This window comes from Periplaneta americana, chromosome 11 (assembly GCF_040183065.1).
Source record: "Periplaneta americana isolate PAMFEO1 chromosome 11, P.americana_PAMFEO1_priV1, whole genome shotgun sequence".
NCBI classification, from domain to species: Eukaryota; Metazoa; Arthropoda; class Insecta; order Blattodea; family Blattidae; genus Periplaneta; species Periplaneta americana.
The window spans coordinates 171014196-171035163 of record NC_091127.1 but is presented as its reverse complement, the minus strand read 5'-3'; the positions used below and the strand labels follow the sequence as shown (position 1 = coordinate 171035163).

The 20968-nt window shown below is 34.4% G+C and overlaps 1 protein-coding gene across 1 annotated transcript in view; it reads right to left on the bottom strand.

Moving 5' to 3' along the window:
• Nucleotides 1–354: 354 nt before the first annotated feature.
• The window catches only part of LOC138709599 (DNA damage-regulated autophagy modulator protein 2-like), a 28197-nt gene continuing 7583 nt past the window's right edge, over nucleotides 355–20968 (bottom strand). The window contains exons 2-5 of the mRNA XM_069840488.1: nucleotides 16235–16356; nucleotides 7670–7896; nucleotides 5082–5217; nucleotides 355–1772 (exon numbers count right to left, since the gene is read on the bottom strand). Of these exons, the coding sequence (XP_069696589.1) occupies nucleotides 1588–1772; nucleotides 5082–5217; nucleotides 7670–7896; nucleotides 16235–16356 (670 nt within the window). The 3' untranslated portion in view covers nucleotides 355–1587. The remainder of the gene's footprint in view (nucleotides 1773–5081; nucleotides 5218–7669; nucleotides 7897–16234; nucleotides 16357–20968) is intronic.

Sequence of the window (20968 nt, the reverse complement as noted above, 5' to 3'; positions counted from 1 at the left end):
ACAGTTAAAAGTTTAATGAATTCACGATATAATTCCACGAAATTTCAAATAATAAAAGATGGAAGTGTGTCTATGTGCAACAAAGTATAATTCCTGAGTACCCAAGGAGAAGTGCCGTTGCATCCTTTTGATTACCCACAGGGCATGACTGTCAAGAACAAAATTGAAATTATTTCTTCATCACTTTGTCCATTGTGCAGTCTTCAGGAAGAAATGGATCAGAATCATCTTCAGTGATGTCCAGCCCTTTCTTCTAAACCCTGTGTGTGTGTGTGTAAGGAATATTGGAGAGCAAGAGAGTGAATGGCTTTATTGCCAAGAACTCGGCATACAAATCGAGAGTGTTACATGTGGTTTGTTAATTGCATAAAGAGATGTATTTTTATTACAGTTCGCTGTAGTTCTGTTCAAGGATATATGTATGAGAGAATATGTTTATAAGCAGGTTGAATTTCTTTAAACCATTTATGCCCGTAACTTTATTTTTGTCCAAATGTTGTGAATGTCACACATAGTTTTTGTTTTTATACATTTTTAATTGTAAATGAACGAAAACAGATGAATCTTTACATTTAGGCCCTTTTTCAGGGTGGGTCGTTAACGACCCAGTGGGAAAATCTGATATACATTCTTTCTTTCTTTTTATTTATATCTAAATTACTACATGTAACGACAGTAATTGTGAATATTACTTCTTTGTGTTATTGAAGCAACATATTATTGATGTTTTGCATGTAATATTTATAATTTTACAGTGCACAAGTAAACATTCACATAATGTTTAGTCATAAAAATACGTGTAGTAAAATATAAATGACTCAATATTATCCAAGCACATAATTACCACGTTATGTATGAAACTCTCTGATGCACTTGTCATGAAGCGGAGCCGGGCATGAAGGTTTGGAACAGCGTTTAGTAGTCTTGTTTTTGCAGACAGCGCATCGGCGACGTGGCTGACCAACCGCCAGCAAGTGTCCAGCATTGCGACGTGCTGGACCTGCGACCATATTTCCCCACATTCAGATGCTTTCCGGGCCCCGGTGAAGATACTGGTGTTCCATATTTCTGCATCATAACGATTACAGTTGTCCGTCTGAATGACAAATTATCCAAGGAAATTCCTTTTGATTTGCTGTTAACCATGCATTATTCATGGCGACATCAAACATCCACAAAAGAATTGGAACATACCATTTTTTCCCCTCTGATACCAATTCTGTATGCTGCTATGTTTTGATCCGTCTGATCAACACCTCCCATAAAACTATTGTATTTCTTGATGAGTGGATTGTGTAATGGATATCCTCTTCTTTTCTTTGGCTGAGTACCAATCTGCTGTTCCTATAGGGTGCACGCCAAACTCATTTGAAACAACTGTCAAAATATTCAGCTGGATGACTGTCTTTAGAAAGTGATAATGGATGACTCGACTGGACAGGATTATAAACTGGTGGAAAATTAGGGATGATTGTTAGTTCAGCCATGTTCAGAAAGTAATGTTGAAACATATTAAAGTTCCAGTTTGGTAGGAAACCTAATCAGCTTCACACATCGAAGTCCATACTGTGATTTCTTGATTCTTTTTCAGCATTTATTATCTTTAGGCATGACTTTAGGAAGCATGAGTTCATAGCCCCATAAATCAGGCACGAAAGAAAGCATAAGGAAGCTGTATAACATGCACATGATCCACTCTAAAATGGTGCTGACTAGATGAAGCTCCCAGCCTGGTTCTTCCCGTTTCCAGTGTCTTGCATCTTGAATAGTGCCTGTAAAACAAGCGAAGGGTGAACGAGTCATTAACTAATTATGTCAGTTGTTGTAACTACAGTTTGGAACTAATTGGAATAAGAAACAGTTTTCTTAATGAATATCAGCAGAAAAATTGTGTGAATAAATGATGCCTACTTCCCATTAGTCATTTCGTTTGGTCAGGTCACTATAATAAAATAAATAATGCAAACAATATAAAACAGGAGATACAGTAGTATTAACAAAATTTGAGACCGAATGAGCAGCACTTGTGTTCGGTCGTAGTTCAGATAAGAGAATATAAAATAGGAAATAGAATTAAAATTGAAGGGTTGATAGGAAAAACAACCCATGTCAAAAAAAAAAACACGTTTTTCAGGGGAGCGAAAAAACGTTATATCTTGTTATGTAAAAAGGATAAGAAACTTAAAGTATAGGTATAAATACCCCAATGCTTTATAAATATATTGATTGTATTTTAAGCATACACAGACGCCACATGATTTTAGCTTTCCATTAGTACCAATATCTCATTTTCGCCTAAAACTGACATGGGTTGTTTTTCCTATCAACCCTTCAATTACAGTTACAGAAATTATGTAATACAGTATTAATATAAGAGAAATATAGAAAATAAAAAATAATAATAAAAATAAATAAATAAAATAAAATAGGAACTAAAATTTAAATTACAGCGGCAATGGAATTGTATAATATAGTATTAACACTAGAGAAGAATAATATCGCACGTGAAAAGTAGGACTAATATATATTTCAAAATTATAGAATACAAATATAATATAGGTTGATTAATTCATACACATAGGCAATAAATTTATTTAATCAAATTGAAGATATTAACACGTTTCTAATTTTCTTCTTATATGTTAGTGGATTACATGTTAGAAGTTCTGGGTGTAATTTAGTTCAAGCATTGTACGACCGAGGGCCAAAATTAATGCTATGCTTTAGACCAGCAGATGTGAGACATTTAGGTTCTACTAATGTTAAATTGATATTTCGTCTTGTGTCATAATTATGTGTCTGTAATATAAACTTATTACGATTTTTATGATAAAATTTTAACAGCGTATACTTATAAATTTGTTTAATATTAAATACATTAAATTCAGAATAAATTAATTTAGTTGGATAATCGAAACGTTTCTTCAAAAAAATTTTAATTATTCGTTTTTGTAGTAAATTTAACGGACTAAGATTAATTTTTGTACTTCCACTCCAAACAATTATACCATATTGAATGATAGACTGAATAATGGCCCAATAAACATTTCGTAGAACTCTAATAGGTAAGTAGCATCGAAGATTATAGTAAATTATGCAACGATCCTATAATGATAATAATTAAGAAGCGAGTATGGATGTTTATGAAACGAGCGCAAGCGAGTTTCATAATTTTCGTATGAGCTTCTTAATTACCATTATAGGCAAGTTTGTTACGACTTTTTATGCTCGACCATATTTCTAACTTGAAATTATTCAGATGTAACTTATACATTTTTTTTTGTATCTGACAAGATCGGAAGTGACCTTGTTCTAGGTCGTGGAATGTTGAGATATGGCAGACGCGAAAGTATTGATTTTTTCCGAGGAACAATAACCATTGACCTTGTGTAATCCCGTTAAACTTGGTATAACCTTGATTATTGAATTCGACATTGAAAAACGAGATGACAAATTGAATTTATTTGAATATTATTTACAATTAACGCTAATTATTATAGTAACAGAACATAACCTTCTGCGACAGTATTGGATTTCCAGCCTACGTGACTTTTTGCTAATTCTCTTTCGATTGCATATCCGAGAATAATCGATACTTGCGGTTCTATAACGGTACAAAGCTGACTTGTTATTGGCTGAACACCTGTAAGCTGAGTTGTCATTGGCTGAAACACCTGTACTTTAATGAGTAGGTGTACTTTAATGACATGCATTAATGACTGCTACCAGGTGTATAATTACTACATTTCGGCATGGTCGAGCATAAACGAATTTATAAACTGTTTTACGAAGCCTCTTACAAAGATGAGTAATGTGATGAGGCCATTTAAAATTCTGATCAATAATGATGTCCAGATATTTGACATATGTGGCTTCTTTCAATGGTGGACATTTACAACTTTTGGGATCTAAACAATTTTCACTGTGTATTATTAGTCTATATTCATCGCTAAATTTTAAATTTTGAACACTGGCAGCTGTTAACGAAAAAGGAACTAAAGTTGATTTAGATATATTTAAAGAAAGGAAGTTGGAATTAAGCTATTATCAAATGAATGTTTGTGAAAATTAATTGTTCATGATTGCTTACTAGTACAGTACTTATGTCAAGAATTCACCACTAAATAAATGCATAGAGTCTAGTTTCTAATTCCATCCTGTATAATTTACATTCACTGATGATTCACCATGGATGTAACAGTAATGGCATGAATTTTTATTTTGTATGGAATAATATGAAATACACAAACGATTAGGGAAAACACGGAAATTTTACTTGAAGCAAGTAAAGCGATCGGTTTGGAAGTAAATCCCAAAAAGACGAAGTATATGATTATGTCTCGTGACCAGAATATTGTACGAAATGGAAATATACAAATTGGAGATTTATCCTTCGAAGAGGTGGAAAAATTCAAATATCTTGGAGCAACAGTAACAAATATAAATGACACTCAGGAGGAAATTAAACGCAGAATAAATATGGGAAATGCGTGTTATTATTCGGTTGAGAAGCTCTTATCATCCAGTCTGCTGTCCAAAAATCTGAAAGTTAGAATTTATAAAACAGTTATAATACCGGTTGTTCTGTATGGTTGTGAAACTTGGACTCTCACTCTGAGAGAGGAACATAGGTTCAGGGTGTTTGAGAATAAGGTGCTTAGGAAAATATTTGGGGCTAAGCGGGATGAAGTTACAGGAGAATGGAGAAAGTTACACAACACAGGACTGCACGCATTGTATTCTTCACCTAACATAATTAGGAACATTAAATCCAGACGTTTGAGAAGGGCAGGGCATGTAGCACGTATGGGCGAATCCAGAAATGCATATAGAGTGTTAGTTGGGAGACTGGAGGGAAAAAGACCTTTAGGGAGGCCGAGACGTAGATGGGAGGATAATATTAAAATGGATTTGAGGGAGGTGGGGTATGATAGAGACTGGATTAATCTTGCTCAGGATAGGGACCGCTGGCGGGCTTATGTGAGGGCGGCAATGAACCTTCGGGTTCCTTAAAAGCCATTTGTAAGTAAGTAAGTATGGAATAATATGAATGATTTCAATATGAGATCACTCCTACCTACCTGGGTATATGCGGTACGCTGCTATTCCTGCACCAATGCTGATGACAGTCACTGTAAAACAAAGTATAACAAGTACCGTCCTTACAAGGAGGACGTGCTTCGATGTCACGCCTGGAATTTTATAGGATATCCATACCTAAAGAAAACAGATTATTCAAACTGATTAATATTCAAAGCAAAATGCTAGAAGATAAATTCGAAGTAGACATTCCATGAAACAATCTTATGTTAGAAAAAAGGTCATATAGATAATGTTTAGGTGAGGGGTTTGGACTTTTTCCATTGCTGGTTGTCACAATCAAAAATTAAGACAACGTTTCGAAGGGTGGTTCTCCCTTAGCCTTCAGGTGGAAGGAAGGAGAGAAGAGAAAAAAAAAAACCTCCTGTTGGGATCGTTACGTACAACTATTCAGTTATGTTGGCACTAAACCAAACGGAATAAAGAAGATGGGCGTGAAGTGGCTAAAAAATTGATGAAAGAGACACAAAAGGAGGGGGTGGGGAACTGAAAAATGAACACCTTCCACCTGAAGACGAAGGGAGAACCACCCTTCGAAACGTTGTGTCTTAATTTTTGATTGTGACAACCAGCAATGGAAAAAAGTCCAAACCCCTCACCTAAACATTAACAATCCACCATTAGATAGATAGATAGATAGATAGATAGATAGATAGATAGATAGATAGATAGATAGATAGATAGATAGATAGATAGATAGATAGATAGATAGATAGATAGATAGATAGATAGATAGATAGATAGATAGATAGATAGATAGATAGATAGATAGATAGATAGATAGATAGATAGATAGATAGATTTATTCGTTCCATAATATTCTTACATTTGCTTTATAGCATAGAATAAAGAACATGTCCAATTCTTACATTTAACAATAAAATGCAAATATGAAATATGTACAGAATTAATACCTTAATAACAATAATATTTACACAGTACTGTGAAATGTCAAGAATTCATCTACAGAATAGAAAGTGAGAGATATTAATGCAGGGTATTGGCTATGATTCTTAATGTCTTCAGGAAGACTATTGAACATTTTTATCGCCATGTAACGTACTCCCCTTTGAAAGCATGATAAATTTGATGATGGCATATGAAAATCATTCCTTCTGCGGGTATTTATACTATGTATGGCTGAGTTAGTTGGAAAATTTTCTTTATTACATAAGACGAAATTTATTGTAGAGTATATGTATTGATTTGTTAAGGTTAGAATCTCTAATTTTTTTAAAAATAATCTACATGATTCTCTAGCCTTTGCTCCAACTATTATTCTAATGGCTCTTTGCTTTCCAACCCCTCATTTAGGTCATATAGATAGGAACCCCACCAGTGCCTCTGCAGTACAAGTTTTGAACACAATCTTACGTTTGAATTGCTCTATATGGGAGTCGTTGTGACTCAGTACTCAGACCATTAACTAGTCTGCTGTATTAACCCCCAGATAGGTGTATTTTCATCTCCAACGGTCAACAATGCTGAGGTTCGTTGTATGCGGGCAACCTCATGTCCGTACAGAATCCCCTTTGCACGTTGCCGACTGGCATTCGGAGAGATGGCAGTATTTGAATAATGGAATGGAGAGATGTTGGTGGAATGTTGTCTAGAGAGAGCGCCGAGAAAAACTCCAACTGCAATCTCCTCTGCCAATTTAATACCAAATGAAAAATTTCAGGCCTGAGCGGGAATCGAACCCGATTGCCTTTGTGATAGGCCGATGGTTCAGACCACGCAGCCACTGCAGAGGTCCAGTTCTCCCCCTAACCATGGAAGATACAAGCAACTTATTTTCGTAACTAGCCCAAATATTTCTGGCAATTTTCACTTTTACAAAAATAATTGGTTTTAACATGACTGAACTATCCCGAAACCGAAAATTGCACGCAATTATAGGAATTCTGTGACTCATCTGTCATCTTTTTTTTTTTTCTGACAAAGAATTATCAAAAAACAATAAATGTTTGATTATCGGTAAATTAATTTCACTTCACCTTTCCTTTATGATGGTTTTGCTTTCTTGCGTAAATTAAAATATGAGATCACTATGTAGTGATTTAATGTGTGATATTATAAAATAATTTTATTAGTGCTGCAATGGCGGCATCTTCAGCATAGTTTTTTTTTTAATATTCTTTTTATCCAATGGATACTTTGCGTCATTTACAAACTGTCCCCATCTAGGAGTGTCGCGTTGTAGTTCTTTGTCGCCATAGGTGTTGCCCTCGGTGCACCATAGTAAGAGAACTACATGGCATAGCTTTATGATTAATGGAGCAATGGTGAAATGTTGATATAAGAAACTGCAGCACCCGCGAAAACCTACTGCCAAGCATCGTCTTTGTCACCACAAATGCCACTTTTACCCACCGAGATTCGAACCCAGGTTGCTAGCCTGAAAAGCCGACGCTCTATCAGTTGGATAGCGGTGCTCCTCTTCGGCATTATCAATATGCGCATGAGTGATTCCGCACAAAAAAAGATTTATCACCAAGTGACGTAAAAGAAGGTTAAGTGATAAGCGCAATTTACTATAATTATAATTTCCGAAGTAAAATGAACTCGCCTGTAAAGCAAAGTAGACTATGCCTCCACCGAAACATAGCATTGCTCCCACCATGTGGACAAGCATAAGGTTTGCGGCCTGGAAATTGGCCAATAAGTCGAGACCCAAGCATGAAACTGCTCCAATAATTGCGGCCACTTTATTAAAGTTATGCCCCACACCTTTTCCTGGCTTTGCTGTTACATAATATTCAACTTGTAGATAGCGCATATATATACCGCCCAGCACTAGAACAGAGAAAACAAAGCTATTTACAAATAATAATCATATTTTAAAATCAGCCTACTACTTATTCATGTTGTCACAAAATCAGATTTCCACATTCTAAACAAGTAATACCATGAAGACGGAGTTTCACTTGTTTTCTAGTTACCATATCATGTGTAGGAGGACTATTTTGTAAACTTCTTATTTTGCTTTGTTGTAATATTGAGTCTTATTCTTATGCCGTACATTCTGCTGCCACTAACTTTTATTTTTTTTCTTCAGAAATAGGGTTTCCAGACATATTAGAAAAAAATACGGGACACATCAGTTTTCACTGAGTAAGTTTAGTAAGCGCACCCATTAAATATGTCAATCTTTCAAAGTGTATGTGTAATAAAGTTTACTACACAAACACAAGAGTAAGTAAACAAATAGTAAACAAAATTGTTAGGGAGCTTATTTGCATTAAGTTTAAGGTTCTTTATGTAAGTTGCCTTCAAGTTGTTTTTACTAAGTTATTACAGAAATAGCTACAAAATGCATTAAGTCACTCGCTGACAATATTCTTAAAAATCAATCCTCCTTGGCCTTGCAATATTTCACTTAACAATTGTTTATTTTGAAGAATCGTGTATGAAAAGCAACACAATCTTCACTGAAGAATGATTTTACAACAATTATTGATTTTACTGTTTTTACAGACAATTTATTTTTCTCATCAGTCCATGCGTGAAAATAATTTTTCGACACACGCATTTGTTCCAGGGATATAGTCCGATCAGCTTACTTCATACCGTAAGGGTGAAACCTAACATTTTCCCCCCATTACTACATATGCTAGTGGATTATGGAGATTTTCTAGTTTGCAAGTTGAATTTTCTTTTGCCAACTTCGTTTCGAATTTTGATACGGACAAATACTACAAATGGTAGTGATTTTGTAACTGGTATGTTGGCAGCTGAGACAAATATCGATAATATTAGTCGGTACTGGAGTTCCATGAAATTAGAATTGTACTAGATTTCTAAGCCGGTTACTGGAAGCTAGAGAAATTTGAACATACTAATAATTAATTAATATCAGTATTAATATTAATACATAATCGTTATTTTATGTGTTGCGTTGTGGTTTTAATTCAAGACTTTAGTCAGATTAGTTTTCGAAGTTAGTACTAATAATTTCATGTGGTCAAACAAAATACATTTTTAGGTTAGGTCTCGTGAGTCAATTGTTTAGTCAAGCTATTGCTAGACAAAATACTTGACATGAACCCTTTCTCGTATAGTTTTCCTATGCAAATATGTTACAAATTATTGAATTACTTAGAATAATCTTCCAACATAAAGCACGCTAAGTAAATAAGTCATTTAGTACATAGGATCGTGTGATTCTGGTAACAGTTGACAACACTGACAAGACGGTAATATTTGCTGTTTAGGAATTGTTCTTATGTGACCTTCACTATACACATAATGAACTCTACTACCCTCTTCAAATTTGAGAGTTCTCTTTCAGAACTTTTAAAAAGATCCACCCAGACTTCATCTAAACGTTTGGTGTTGCCATCACTCGCCTTGAGAAATTAATAACTCACAATAATTGTTTCATAATAGCCCATCTACAATGCAATGATGAAGTGCGATGTTTGTAATGTAGAATAGACATTGTAACTTTTCCATTTTTTCTCCGTTTAGAACTCTAAAATACGGGACGGAAAGCTGTCCCGAAGACTTTTCTCGGGACAACAGGATGCATTAGCGAAATACGAGACATTTGGAAACCCTATTCATAAATCTTCATTTTTAACTAGGATAAATCGAAATGCCATATTGTCTCAATAATTTGTTCACAAACTTATTGCAAACACCGACAAATTCTAATAAAGCCAATTAAAAATAATAAAAATAGGAAGGATAATATATCATAATATCAAGTACAAGAAAGGATTGCCTCGTATGGAATATAGGATGAGACCGCTAAAGTTTTTTACGTACATGGCGCATACAATAGTTTTAGTAAAATGTCTGAATTATACAGGGTGTACCAACTTTAATGTTTAGAATTTCTGGAACATGCTCCCTGACACGTTCTACATCGATTAAACCTAACATACCTATATCCAAAGTTCTATAGGTTTGGAGTATTTGTACTCCAAAGTTAAATATTTTGAGTTCAATTTTATCGCTGAATACTGAAAAAAGTAACACCAATTTCCGAAAGTGACATGTCTATGTCATTATTTTTATTATTACCATATTACATTTTAATATCAACTACTTGTGAATATGAAAAAAGCAGTGCAAAGTTGAAAAAAAAATGTCCTTAAGATTCCAAACACTGTACTTCTTGCGGAATATGTGATTAATTTTGCCTCTGCTCAAAATGTCCTCCTTGAGCGGCAATACAGTTCTCGGCTCTACGCAGAAGTCCACTTGTGGCTGATTGAATGGTACGAGGGCTGTTCTTTATTAATTCAGAAGCAGCAATGATTCTCTTTCGCAACTGTTCACGTGTGTCAACTTCTGTTGCATACACCATTCTTTTCATATCACCCCACAGGTAATAATCCAAAGGCGTTAAATCAGGTGACCTTGGAGGCCATGCCTGATGACCACCACGACCTATCCAGCGATTGAAAAAATGTTCATTCAAAAAGTTTCGCACAAGGAGAGAGAAGTGAGCAGGATGACCATCATGTTGGAAGTACATGTCATGATGGCTCACAGTCAACGGAACATCTTCCAGCAAACCTGGTAGTTCATTTCGTAAAAATAATTCATAAACTTCTCCTGTTACATTGCGATCGAAGAGGAATGAGCCTATAAGTCTGTCGTTTAGCATACCGCACCACACGTTAATAGAAAATCGACGTTGAAAATGTCTTTCTCTTATTGCATTCAGGTTTTCATTATGCCCATGTATGACTATTTCGAAAATTAGTTATGCCATTTCTGGTGAATGTAGCCTCATCAGTGAACATAATCTTTGCGACCAATTGAGGTTCAATCGTTAACCAGTTACATAAATTCAAACGAGGAGCCAAATCTTGTGGCTCAAGATGCTGTACTCCTTGGTCGTGATACGGATACAAACATTCCTTATGTAGTGTTCTCCATACCTTCATATGATTTACATCGAGCTGTGCAGCAATCCTCCGTGTACTTAACCGTGGATTTTCGTCTACAATATCAATAATCATGTCTTGTACCTGTGCCTGTTCTTGTCGTTGTGCATTCTCCTTCTTCACACAAGCGCTTGGAAGTTGACCAGACTGTGAAATTTGCCAATAGGCACGTGAAAATACCTGTGCACTAGGAATCCTACGATTTGTGAACCGTGCTTGATATGCCAAAACAGCTGCTGTTGCATTGCCATCACACAGTCCATACATATAAACTATGTCGGCGTATTCCTGATGTGTGTACACAAAAGGCATGTTTTAATGGTCAAAACTCAATAAAAAGACTAGTCACAATACAGTTTATTTTTCCCACAACTGTTATTTTAAACTGTTGTCTGTTTCGTTTCCTTAGCAACCTAAACAATTTTAATTTAATTTCTCTTAAAAGTAAAATTTACTTCATTTGCTGCTTTTCAAATGTTTCTTATGTATCTCTACTTAGTAATGCCATAAAATAGACCTTGTATAAACGGTATAATGCTTGGAGCTGCAAGAAGTTCTATTTTTTCCAGCTCTGTTATCTCTGTAACCTCTCAATTTCGGATATAGGTATGTTAGGTTTAATCAACGTAGAACGTGTCAGGGAACATGTTCCTGAAATTCTAAACATTAAAGTTGTTACACCCTGTATGAACAATTTGAAGATGAGTAATTTAATTTAAAAGTGAAAGAAAATGTCATAATGAATCAATTATTTTGCTTGAAAGTCCGCTAAATAACAGTCCGAAAGCAACTGTTGAGAGCATGTGCTAAAAATTAATATAATTTCACTGTTACCTACATTAAAATATATATTATAGCACTGAAAAGTACGCATTTCCATATTTTGACGGCAATACATATCAACAAAATCCGTATCTGCGATAGTCAAATGCTGAAGTACTGAAGTGTTAACATTAATTATTATCAAAGCATTTGAAAGAATCATAACATTTACAAGAGAGTATTCATCATTTACACCGAGTCAAACTTCTATTTGTATGTAAAATTGGATGGAGATTTCAAATATGTAAAATTTAATATAGGATGTCATTTAAAAAAGTGTTATTTTTTGCCACACCCTGTACATACTTTTGTAAGACCACAGTCATAAGTTTTAGTTAGATATCTCCAACAACTTTTGTTTTTGATATTTTTTCATAAAATGAATATATAAAGAGTTATTAGCAATACTCCATACGTAATTAACACACTGTATATTGAGGCGTCATGTCTTCTTGTCATAGATAAATCCCACATAAAGCACTTGACAAGTCAAGGCAAAATACATAATATAAACTTACTGGGATCTTGAAATCAGAACCAACATGAGTATCATAATTTCTTCGGTGTATACTTACAGTCTTACTAATAAACCGTGTATAGTTTTTATACGAGACTTATGCAGAGTTGAGACAGAAAACGTTACTAATAAACCGTGAATAAGCTATGGACGTATAAACAGGCTGTAACTATACAATGGGAATTGCTTAGCAGTAGTTATATACACGAAACCCCTTGTTTAAGCGTTGTATATAGAGAAAAAATGGCCGCCCGTCTAACAGCTGTTCGTATCGACTGTCATTTTATGATGATGGATGCCTTGTAACCAAAGAAGAACAAACCAAAGATCATAGAATTATTAGAATAATATTGCTGTAGCTTGTACTCTCTGACCAAAATGTAGTGTGGTAATCGATTAGAGCCAGTTGTACTGTCGATACTTAACATGCAACACTAGAGCGCTCTACCAGATGCAATAGAGAACCTCAGATATTCTATTACTTTTCGTAACGAAGTAATGACGAAACTATGACGTAGCTGTGTAATAGTTGTACTGTTATACACGACGTATGTAGTGATTATTAGTAAGGAATTTACACACGACGTATAAACGAGCTACTCATTGTATAAGTATAAGACAGTTAAACGTGTGTATATAGAGTTTTTATTAGTAAGACCGTTAGGCTACATCTTTTCCAGATTAATTTTTATGCCATAATATTTTACTAGTAGCATATATATATATATATATATATATATATATATATATATATATATATATATATATATATATACTGTAATATATAAGAAATTAACTCGCACAAAAAACCATTTTTGTTGAAAGTGTTGCTTTGGGGTTATATTCTCACTTCATATATTTTTTAATATATATTTTCGATAGTTTCTGGTTGCGATGATTCTATATAATAAGACAATGGCGAATTCCGTAGTTTCAGAGTGGAAACATTTCTGTTTGAGCCATACGGGCTATTTGAGGTTTGCATGTTATTTTATTGAATTAGCAGATATGCGAAATGTTCGTCGTTTTCGAGCTCTTTAGCGTTGTGAGTTTTCATTGGCAATGCATACTGACTTCACGTATAATTCTTGCTTTTTTATCCGTTTTACCTTCCCTGCCATGTATCCAGGATAGGGGAAGGTGTTGTTTCTAAATCAGCACTAGACATCTAAACATTGCGGGCCTTTCAGGATATGAAATTGGCACAAATCTGGGCCACAGCAGAGACGGATGATGAATTTCTTTCATTGTTTACTCCGGGAATCGAACTACGGACTGCTTGGACGGACAGCGCGAACGTTACCTCAGAGCTACCGCGGCGGACATCACGTGTAATTAATAAATAATTTATTGTCCTTGCCAGTTTTAACTATGACAATATATACTAATAATAAATCTGTAGCCGAAATTTTTCTGGTAATTTTCGATTTTCCAAAAATAATTGGTCCTAACATATATAATTAACCGCCCTGAAACCGAAAATCGCTTTTTTGAAATTTTTGTTTGTATGTATGTATGTCTGTCTGTCTGGATGTTTGTTACCTTTTCACGCGATAATGGCTGAACCGATTTATATGAAAATTGGAATATAAATTAAGTTCGTTGTAACTTAGAATTTAGGCTATATGGCATTCAAAATATTTTATTTAAAAGGGGAGTTATAAGGGGGCTTGAATTAAATAAATCGAAATATCTCCCTTATTATTAATTCTCATGAAAAATATTACATAACAAAAGTTTCTTTAAAAATAATTTCCGATAAGTTTTATTCCTGGCAAAATTTTGATAGGGCTGATATTTAATGAGATAAATGAGTTTCAAAATTACATTAACAATGCCATCTAAGGCGGTGTAATGAAATAAAAAACAAATGACTTCGTCTATAAGGGGCCTTGGACAACAACAATCGAAAACAATGAATCATAGCCTACAGAGAATGTTTCTGTGTTTGTATGAAGTAATATCGGAAGCTAAATTAACCGATTTGTATAATTAATTATTATTTCACCATTGGAAAGTATAATTTCTGTAGATGAACATAATGCTATAATGTTATTACAGTAACTTCTGAGTGAATCGAGGACAGGTAAGATTAAAATAGCTTCTTATGCACAGAAAACTTGATAGGCATTCGTTTCCTGTATTTTCTAAAATAATTTTTATGACCAAATGAGTGGTCTCTGAATCAAAATGATCGCATTTTAATTTTTTTAATACAATTTAAATTAAGTAACATAATAAACGATTTATCCTTCTATCAAACACGAATGTTCCCTGGACCAGATGTCCTATTTTAATTATGTAGTTACTTTATATATATTTGTAACGGGTGCAGCACAGCGCACAGGTACGGCTAGTTTACAATAAAATGAACTCAGAAATTTTGACATCTTGATTAACACAACTTTTAACACTATATCACTTTGGAAAACGTATTAATCATATATCTTTCACGTGTTAAATTTAAGTAGGCCTACATAGAATTACTCGAAAAAAATGAGAGGCACGACCTTCGTGAACGAAAGGAATCTTCACTACATTGCTGAATCTAAACCCTTGGCTTTGAGCTGTTAACAGCTTATCCCTTGGAATGAGGCTAGTGATATGATAATGAGCTGCAATGATAGCGATGCATGTTCGTTGAATATACCGATATGTTTCTGCTAGACGTCCAAACGAATACAGTGAGAAACTTCAGTGGTAAAATTACCCGTTTAGTCTTTTTAAATAAAATTATATATTAGTAGACTTCGTTGAATTGTCACACGCAGCATGCAATCAGGTTGCCGATGTACGGTAGTATAGAGGAGGTGAGCGACCGCCCGGTCTCGTAGTATAAGCAGTTCATGTTAAGAGATGTGACCGGTCCAAATAGATAGAGCAGCTACAGCTAATGTATACCTATGTAAGCACTTGTTTCTGCATTACTATAGTTGGAATAGTCAAAGCTTAACATTTGTTCAGTGCAGACAAGAATTCAATCAAACATACTACAATGAGAGTGTTGCTGTTCCAAACAATTACTCCTGGAATAACCTTACCCCCGCAGTCAGTCTTGACCCGTTGGGGAACGTGGTTGGATGCTGTTAATTATTATGCAGAACATTACGGAAAAATAATGGTAATTCATGCATTGGATAGCACAGACAGTTCCGCCTTTTGCAGCTGTAAAATCATTGCTTTCTGAAAGATATGTCATTGATTCTAATTTTAAAATCGTGTCCAAAAGCATCATCCTGTTAGAATCGTCTTAAACTACAACTCTCAGAAGCCCTTAATATAGTGGATAAAGTATCACAAACCGTTATCCAAAATAACAATTCACTAATTTCAGAAAAAGTGAAATGTAAGTTGAGAAACATTATTGCTAAAAATTCTGCCTATTCACAACTTCGTATTATAAATTATGTACTATCAGATCACAAGACGTCTGAAGTTGGTGTACTAAAAAGTAGTGACTTCCCGTTCTTAAGAAATGCACCTATTACATCGTGTGATGTTGAACTAAAAGTTCCCAATATACAAACTTTAAGTGACCATCGGAGGAGGTTACTTTGCAGTCGGTCAAAATGTACGTAACTCTTCACTGCAATGCACATATTCAAGGATGATGTGAATATCTTACATTAAATTTTAAGAGTTAATATATCTCACTATAAAATAATTCTATATTTACATGTTTAGACATTTCCTACTTCAATGATCATTCATTAGGCTATATTTCTTGAATGCAGGATACAGGTTTTATTGTAACCGCAGTATACTGCTCAGTGTTTACATCAGAGACACGCCCCCTTCTCATACAGTCTATACTGCGTGCACAGTAAACCTTGCAAATCTCGTGGCAATTCCACGAAGTCTATATATTAGTTATGGATAGTGTGTAAGTACTTACTTGTATATGCGGCGAAGTTAAGTAATAAACCAAATATGCAACTCTCAGGTGGAAATGTACCAGTATCACTGATGTACGGAAGTACTGGGCTGACATGATCGTAAATAATTGCTATTGCGAGCCTGTTAAATAAAAAGATAAATTAGCTGCTATCATTTCTTTGTTACACACATAAATACAGGGTGGTCCAAAAATCTCTGTCCATTTCCATTAAATCTGCAATATTTTTCTTTTTATTTCAGTTTAATCAAGAAGTATGCTTACTATTGAAGAACGAATAACAGTTGTTTCGCGCGATTGTGGTCATTAAGCTATGAACAAGAGCGTCAGGAGTGTGAACGAAAATTTTACAAACCAGCACCTGCTGGCTACTTCAACCCCTTCAGACCTGAATTTATATTAAAAAAATTGAAAAAAGACTGGTCACATAATCATTCTGGGGATCCAAAAATCCCAAATCAAGTCTTCACATAAAATAAAAAATTAAGGACAATTTTGACCCCCCCCCCGGGTCCCCAAAATTTTTAATTTTATTTTTAATTCAGGTATAGAAATGTTTCAAAAATAATATTCTCCATTTCTGGCACATTCGAATGTTTCAAAATATTTAAAAGTATCGAAGATATTCCAAAAAACGAAACAATGTACACTATAATGCTATAATGTACATCAGGCCTGAAGGAGTTAAATTCCCTTTTTTTCTTTTAGGTGCCATAGTATTGTTCACAGTACGATATGTAACACGCAATTAAACCGTTTCAACTTTTAAACTATACTAGAAAGTTATATATATATAATTTGAACTGGTAATGGAAATTACGGGAAAACGGCTGGACGGATTTTAATAAATGACCCCTCATTTTGAAGCTTGGAACTCAAAGTTTTTCGGAAAAATAGTAGTTTTCAGTGAAATGTCAATTTTTAAACATAATTTTCCAAAATCCATCTGACGTCAGTTTTGAGAACTAGCTAATAGCATTCACGGCCGACGTGATATACCCTTCGCTTTTTTGTATAGCTGAAGAGAAGCGAGCATCAAGTCGGCCGTGTTGCATTTTAGAATAAAACAAAACACATACTACAGTAAACAATATTACACGAAGAATGCAAGAATGCTGACATATTTAGAGCTCAAATTAAATTGGTTATTAAAAACTTAACTTACTAAAAATAATTTACAGGTTCGATTCTGTGGTTTGTAATTTTCTGGGTATAGCTGTGTATTGGATATTAAAAACTACAAAACTTGAGCTGGTTTGATGACATTATTACCATTAGAAATGAAATATTATTGTAGTTAATGCCATGATGTGACTGTTTTTCATTAATTATACATATTAATGCTATATTGATGGTATTAAAAGTGAAACGTTTTGGGGTTATATAAGTAGATGTAGAGAACAACTTAAATTAGATTTTGATTTCTATATTTTACTGAATGGCGGCTATATAGTATATATAGTATATGTTACTGAAAGCTATAAAACTTACGTAAGATAATAATATTATTAAAAATCAAATATTTTTATAGTTATTAATCAAGAGGGGTTGGGTCTTTTTCATATATTTAATGGCGGTGTGGTGTAGATATTTATATGCGTGGTTCTCTTCAGTATTGGCTCGAGAGAGAGTATCTTTCATTGTTATGGAAGCAAATAACTTTCCGAATGTTCATTTCTTCATTGAAAATAAATCTGAAAAATGTTTATTTGAACGTCTAATAAACTTAGTTTGCAGCATTTGCTGCACAAGCCACTAGTTTTACTGTATTCGTATTTAACAAATTCCATTTTAATTTCAATGAAACAAAGTCGCATCTTACAAACAATTTTATTTAGCCTACCAATAATCTGTTTGAGGAGATTATTATCGCAGTATAGTTAGCTTGTTCGAGAAAGAAAAGCAAAAAAAAACTTAGGGATGTCGGAGAAATCAAGGATCAGGTTTGTATTGATATGGGAACAGACAGAAACAAGAGCGAAAGTTGACTGTCTTGACCTGCATAGTTTTCACAGCCACGTGCTCGGAGATAAACCATGATTACCTGATATTCGAGTCTTCCTTTTTTTTTTTTTTTTTTTTTTTTTTTTTTTTTTTTTTTTTTTTTTTTTTTTCCCATGGTTTAGGCTTAAGTCCGATCTGACTTCACTATTGAAATAGACTTCATAAAGTTTCTGACTACCGTTTCCATTATTTGTCCCTGTCTCTTCTACTAGATGGCTTGTAGTTCATACCTCTTTCGGAATGCGTGTATCTGTCATTCATTCCACATGAGATAGATTATAGGCTTTGTCTATTTCCTTTTATTCTATGTATTAATGGAAAATATATTAAGTTCTGTCCTTACGTCGCTGTTCCTTGGATGGTGTCTCAAGCTATCACTTAAAAAAAAAATACTTCATTTTGGAAGCCTATACTTTTTGTTTTTTTTTCTGGAGAGTTCTTGCTTTGCTTGCGTACAGTAGCTACATTAATCTGGTACAACCATGACATTATAATAATTATATTTATGGTACTTGTGAGGTAAGTGCATCTTTATTGCGCGAGTGGAAAGATTTAAGCACGAGGCGTCAGCCGAGTGCTTAAATTACACGAGCGAAATAAAGATCACGCTCACAAGTACCATACGTAGCTAATTTTATCCATGACCATAACGAAAAATTATGTTTTATAAAAGAAAATATGTTGAAAATAAGTCCTCATATAATCACATATCATGGCATGGATTTTAGAATCGATATGTAGGTTATGATGTAGTAGGCCATGATTAGTGAAGAATGGTATCTAAGGCGTTGGATAAATAATAAATTATAATTAATTATTTAATTTTAATATATATTTTTTTCATTTTAAACGTGTATTTTCGTCTTTTTGAATTTTGAGGGATTATTTAGAAGTGTTCACGGGACTAAGTGATTAAAATAATTCCACATTTTACCTTTGTAAACTTAAGTTCAATATTAAAACGTAATTAATCATCGTGTCTGTTTAGCTCAGTTGACTAACGTGTGTTGTTTTAAAATCCTATAGACCCAACTTGGCTGGTTCAAGGCTCCTCGCATCCCAAAAGGTAAATTATTACTTACTTACTTACTTACAAATGGCTTTTAAGGAACCCGAAGGTTCATTGCCGCCCTCACATAAGCCCGCCATCGGTCCCTATCCTGTGCAACATTAATCCAGTCTCTATCATCATATCCCACCTCCCTCAAATCCATTTTAATATTATCCTCCCATCTACGTCTCGGCCTCCCTAAAGGTCTTTTTCCCTCCGGTCTCTCAACTAACACTCTATATGCATTTCTGGATTCGCCCATACGTGCTACATGCCCTGCCCATCTCAAACGTCTGGATTTAATATTCTAATTATGTCAGGTGAAGAGTACAATGCGTGCAGCTCTGCGTTGTGTAACTTTCTCCATTCTCCTGTAACTTCATCCCGCTTAGCCCCAAATATTTTCCTAAGCATCTTATTCTCAAACACCCTTAACCTATGTTCCTCTCTCAGAGTGAGAGTCCAAGTTTCACAACCATACAGAACAACGGTAATATAACTGTTTTATAAATTCTAACTTTCAGATTTTTGGACAGCAGACTGGATGATAAAAGCTTCTCAACCGAATAATAACACGCATTTCCCATATTTATTCTGCGTTTAATTTCCTCCCGAGTGTCATTTATATTTGTTACTGTTGCTCCAAGATATTTGAATTTTTCCATCTATTCGAAGGATAAATCTCCAATTTTTATATTTCCATTTTGTACAATATTCTGGTCACAAGACATAATCATATACTTTGTCTTTTCGGGATTTACTTCCAAACCGATCGCTTTACTTGCTTCAAGTAAAATTTCCGTGTTTTCCCTAATCGTTTGTGTATTTTCTCCTAACATATTCACGTCATCCGCATAGACTAGAAGCTGATGTAACCCGTTCAATTCCAAACCCTGCCTGTTATCCTGAACTTTCCTAATGGCATATTCTAAAGCGAAGTTAAAAAGTAAAGGTGATAGTGCATCTCCTTGCTTTAGCCCGCAGTGAATTGGAAAAGCATCAGATAGAAACTGACCAATACGGACTCTGCTGTATGTTTCACTGAGACACATTTTAATTAATCGAACTAGTTTCTTGGGGATACCAAATTCAATTAGAATATCATATAATACATCCCTCTTAACCGAGTCATATGCCTTTTTGATATCTATGAATAACTGATGTACTGTACCCTTATACTCCCATTTTTTCTCCATTATCTGTCGAATACAAAAAATCTTATCAATAGTCGATCTATTACGCACTGATCCCAATAATTTCATCTACGTACGAAGTTAATCTTCTCAAAAGAATATTGGACAAAATTTTGTACGACGTCAACAAAAGTGATATTCCTCGAAAGTTACCACAGTTAGTTTTGTCCCCCTTCTTAAAAATAGGTACAATTATGGACTCCTTCCATTGTTCTGGTACAATTTCCTTTTCCCAAATAGCAAGTACAAGTATATAAATTTCGCTATATAATGCACTTCCACCCTTTTTTATTAATTCTGCTGGAATTTGATCGATACCTGGAGACTTGTACTTTTTCAGATTTTCTATCGCAATTTCGACTTCTGAAAGCGTGGGTTCGGATGTAAATGGCTCAGCAGTTTGTATTTCAATTTCGTCCCGGTCATTTCTATTTGGCCTGTGTATATTTAGTAGTTGCGCAAAATAGTTTTTTCATCTGTTTAGAA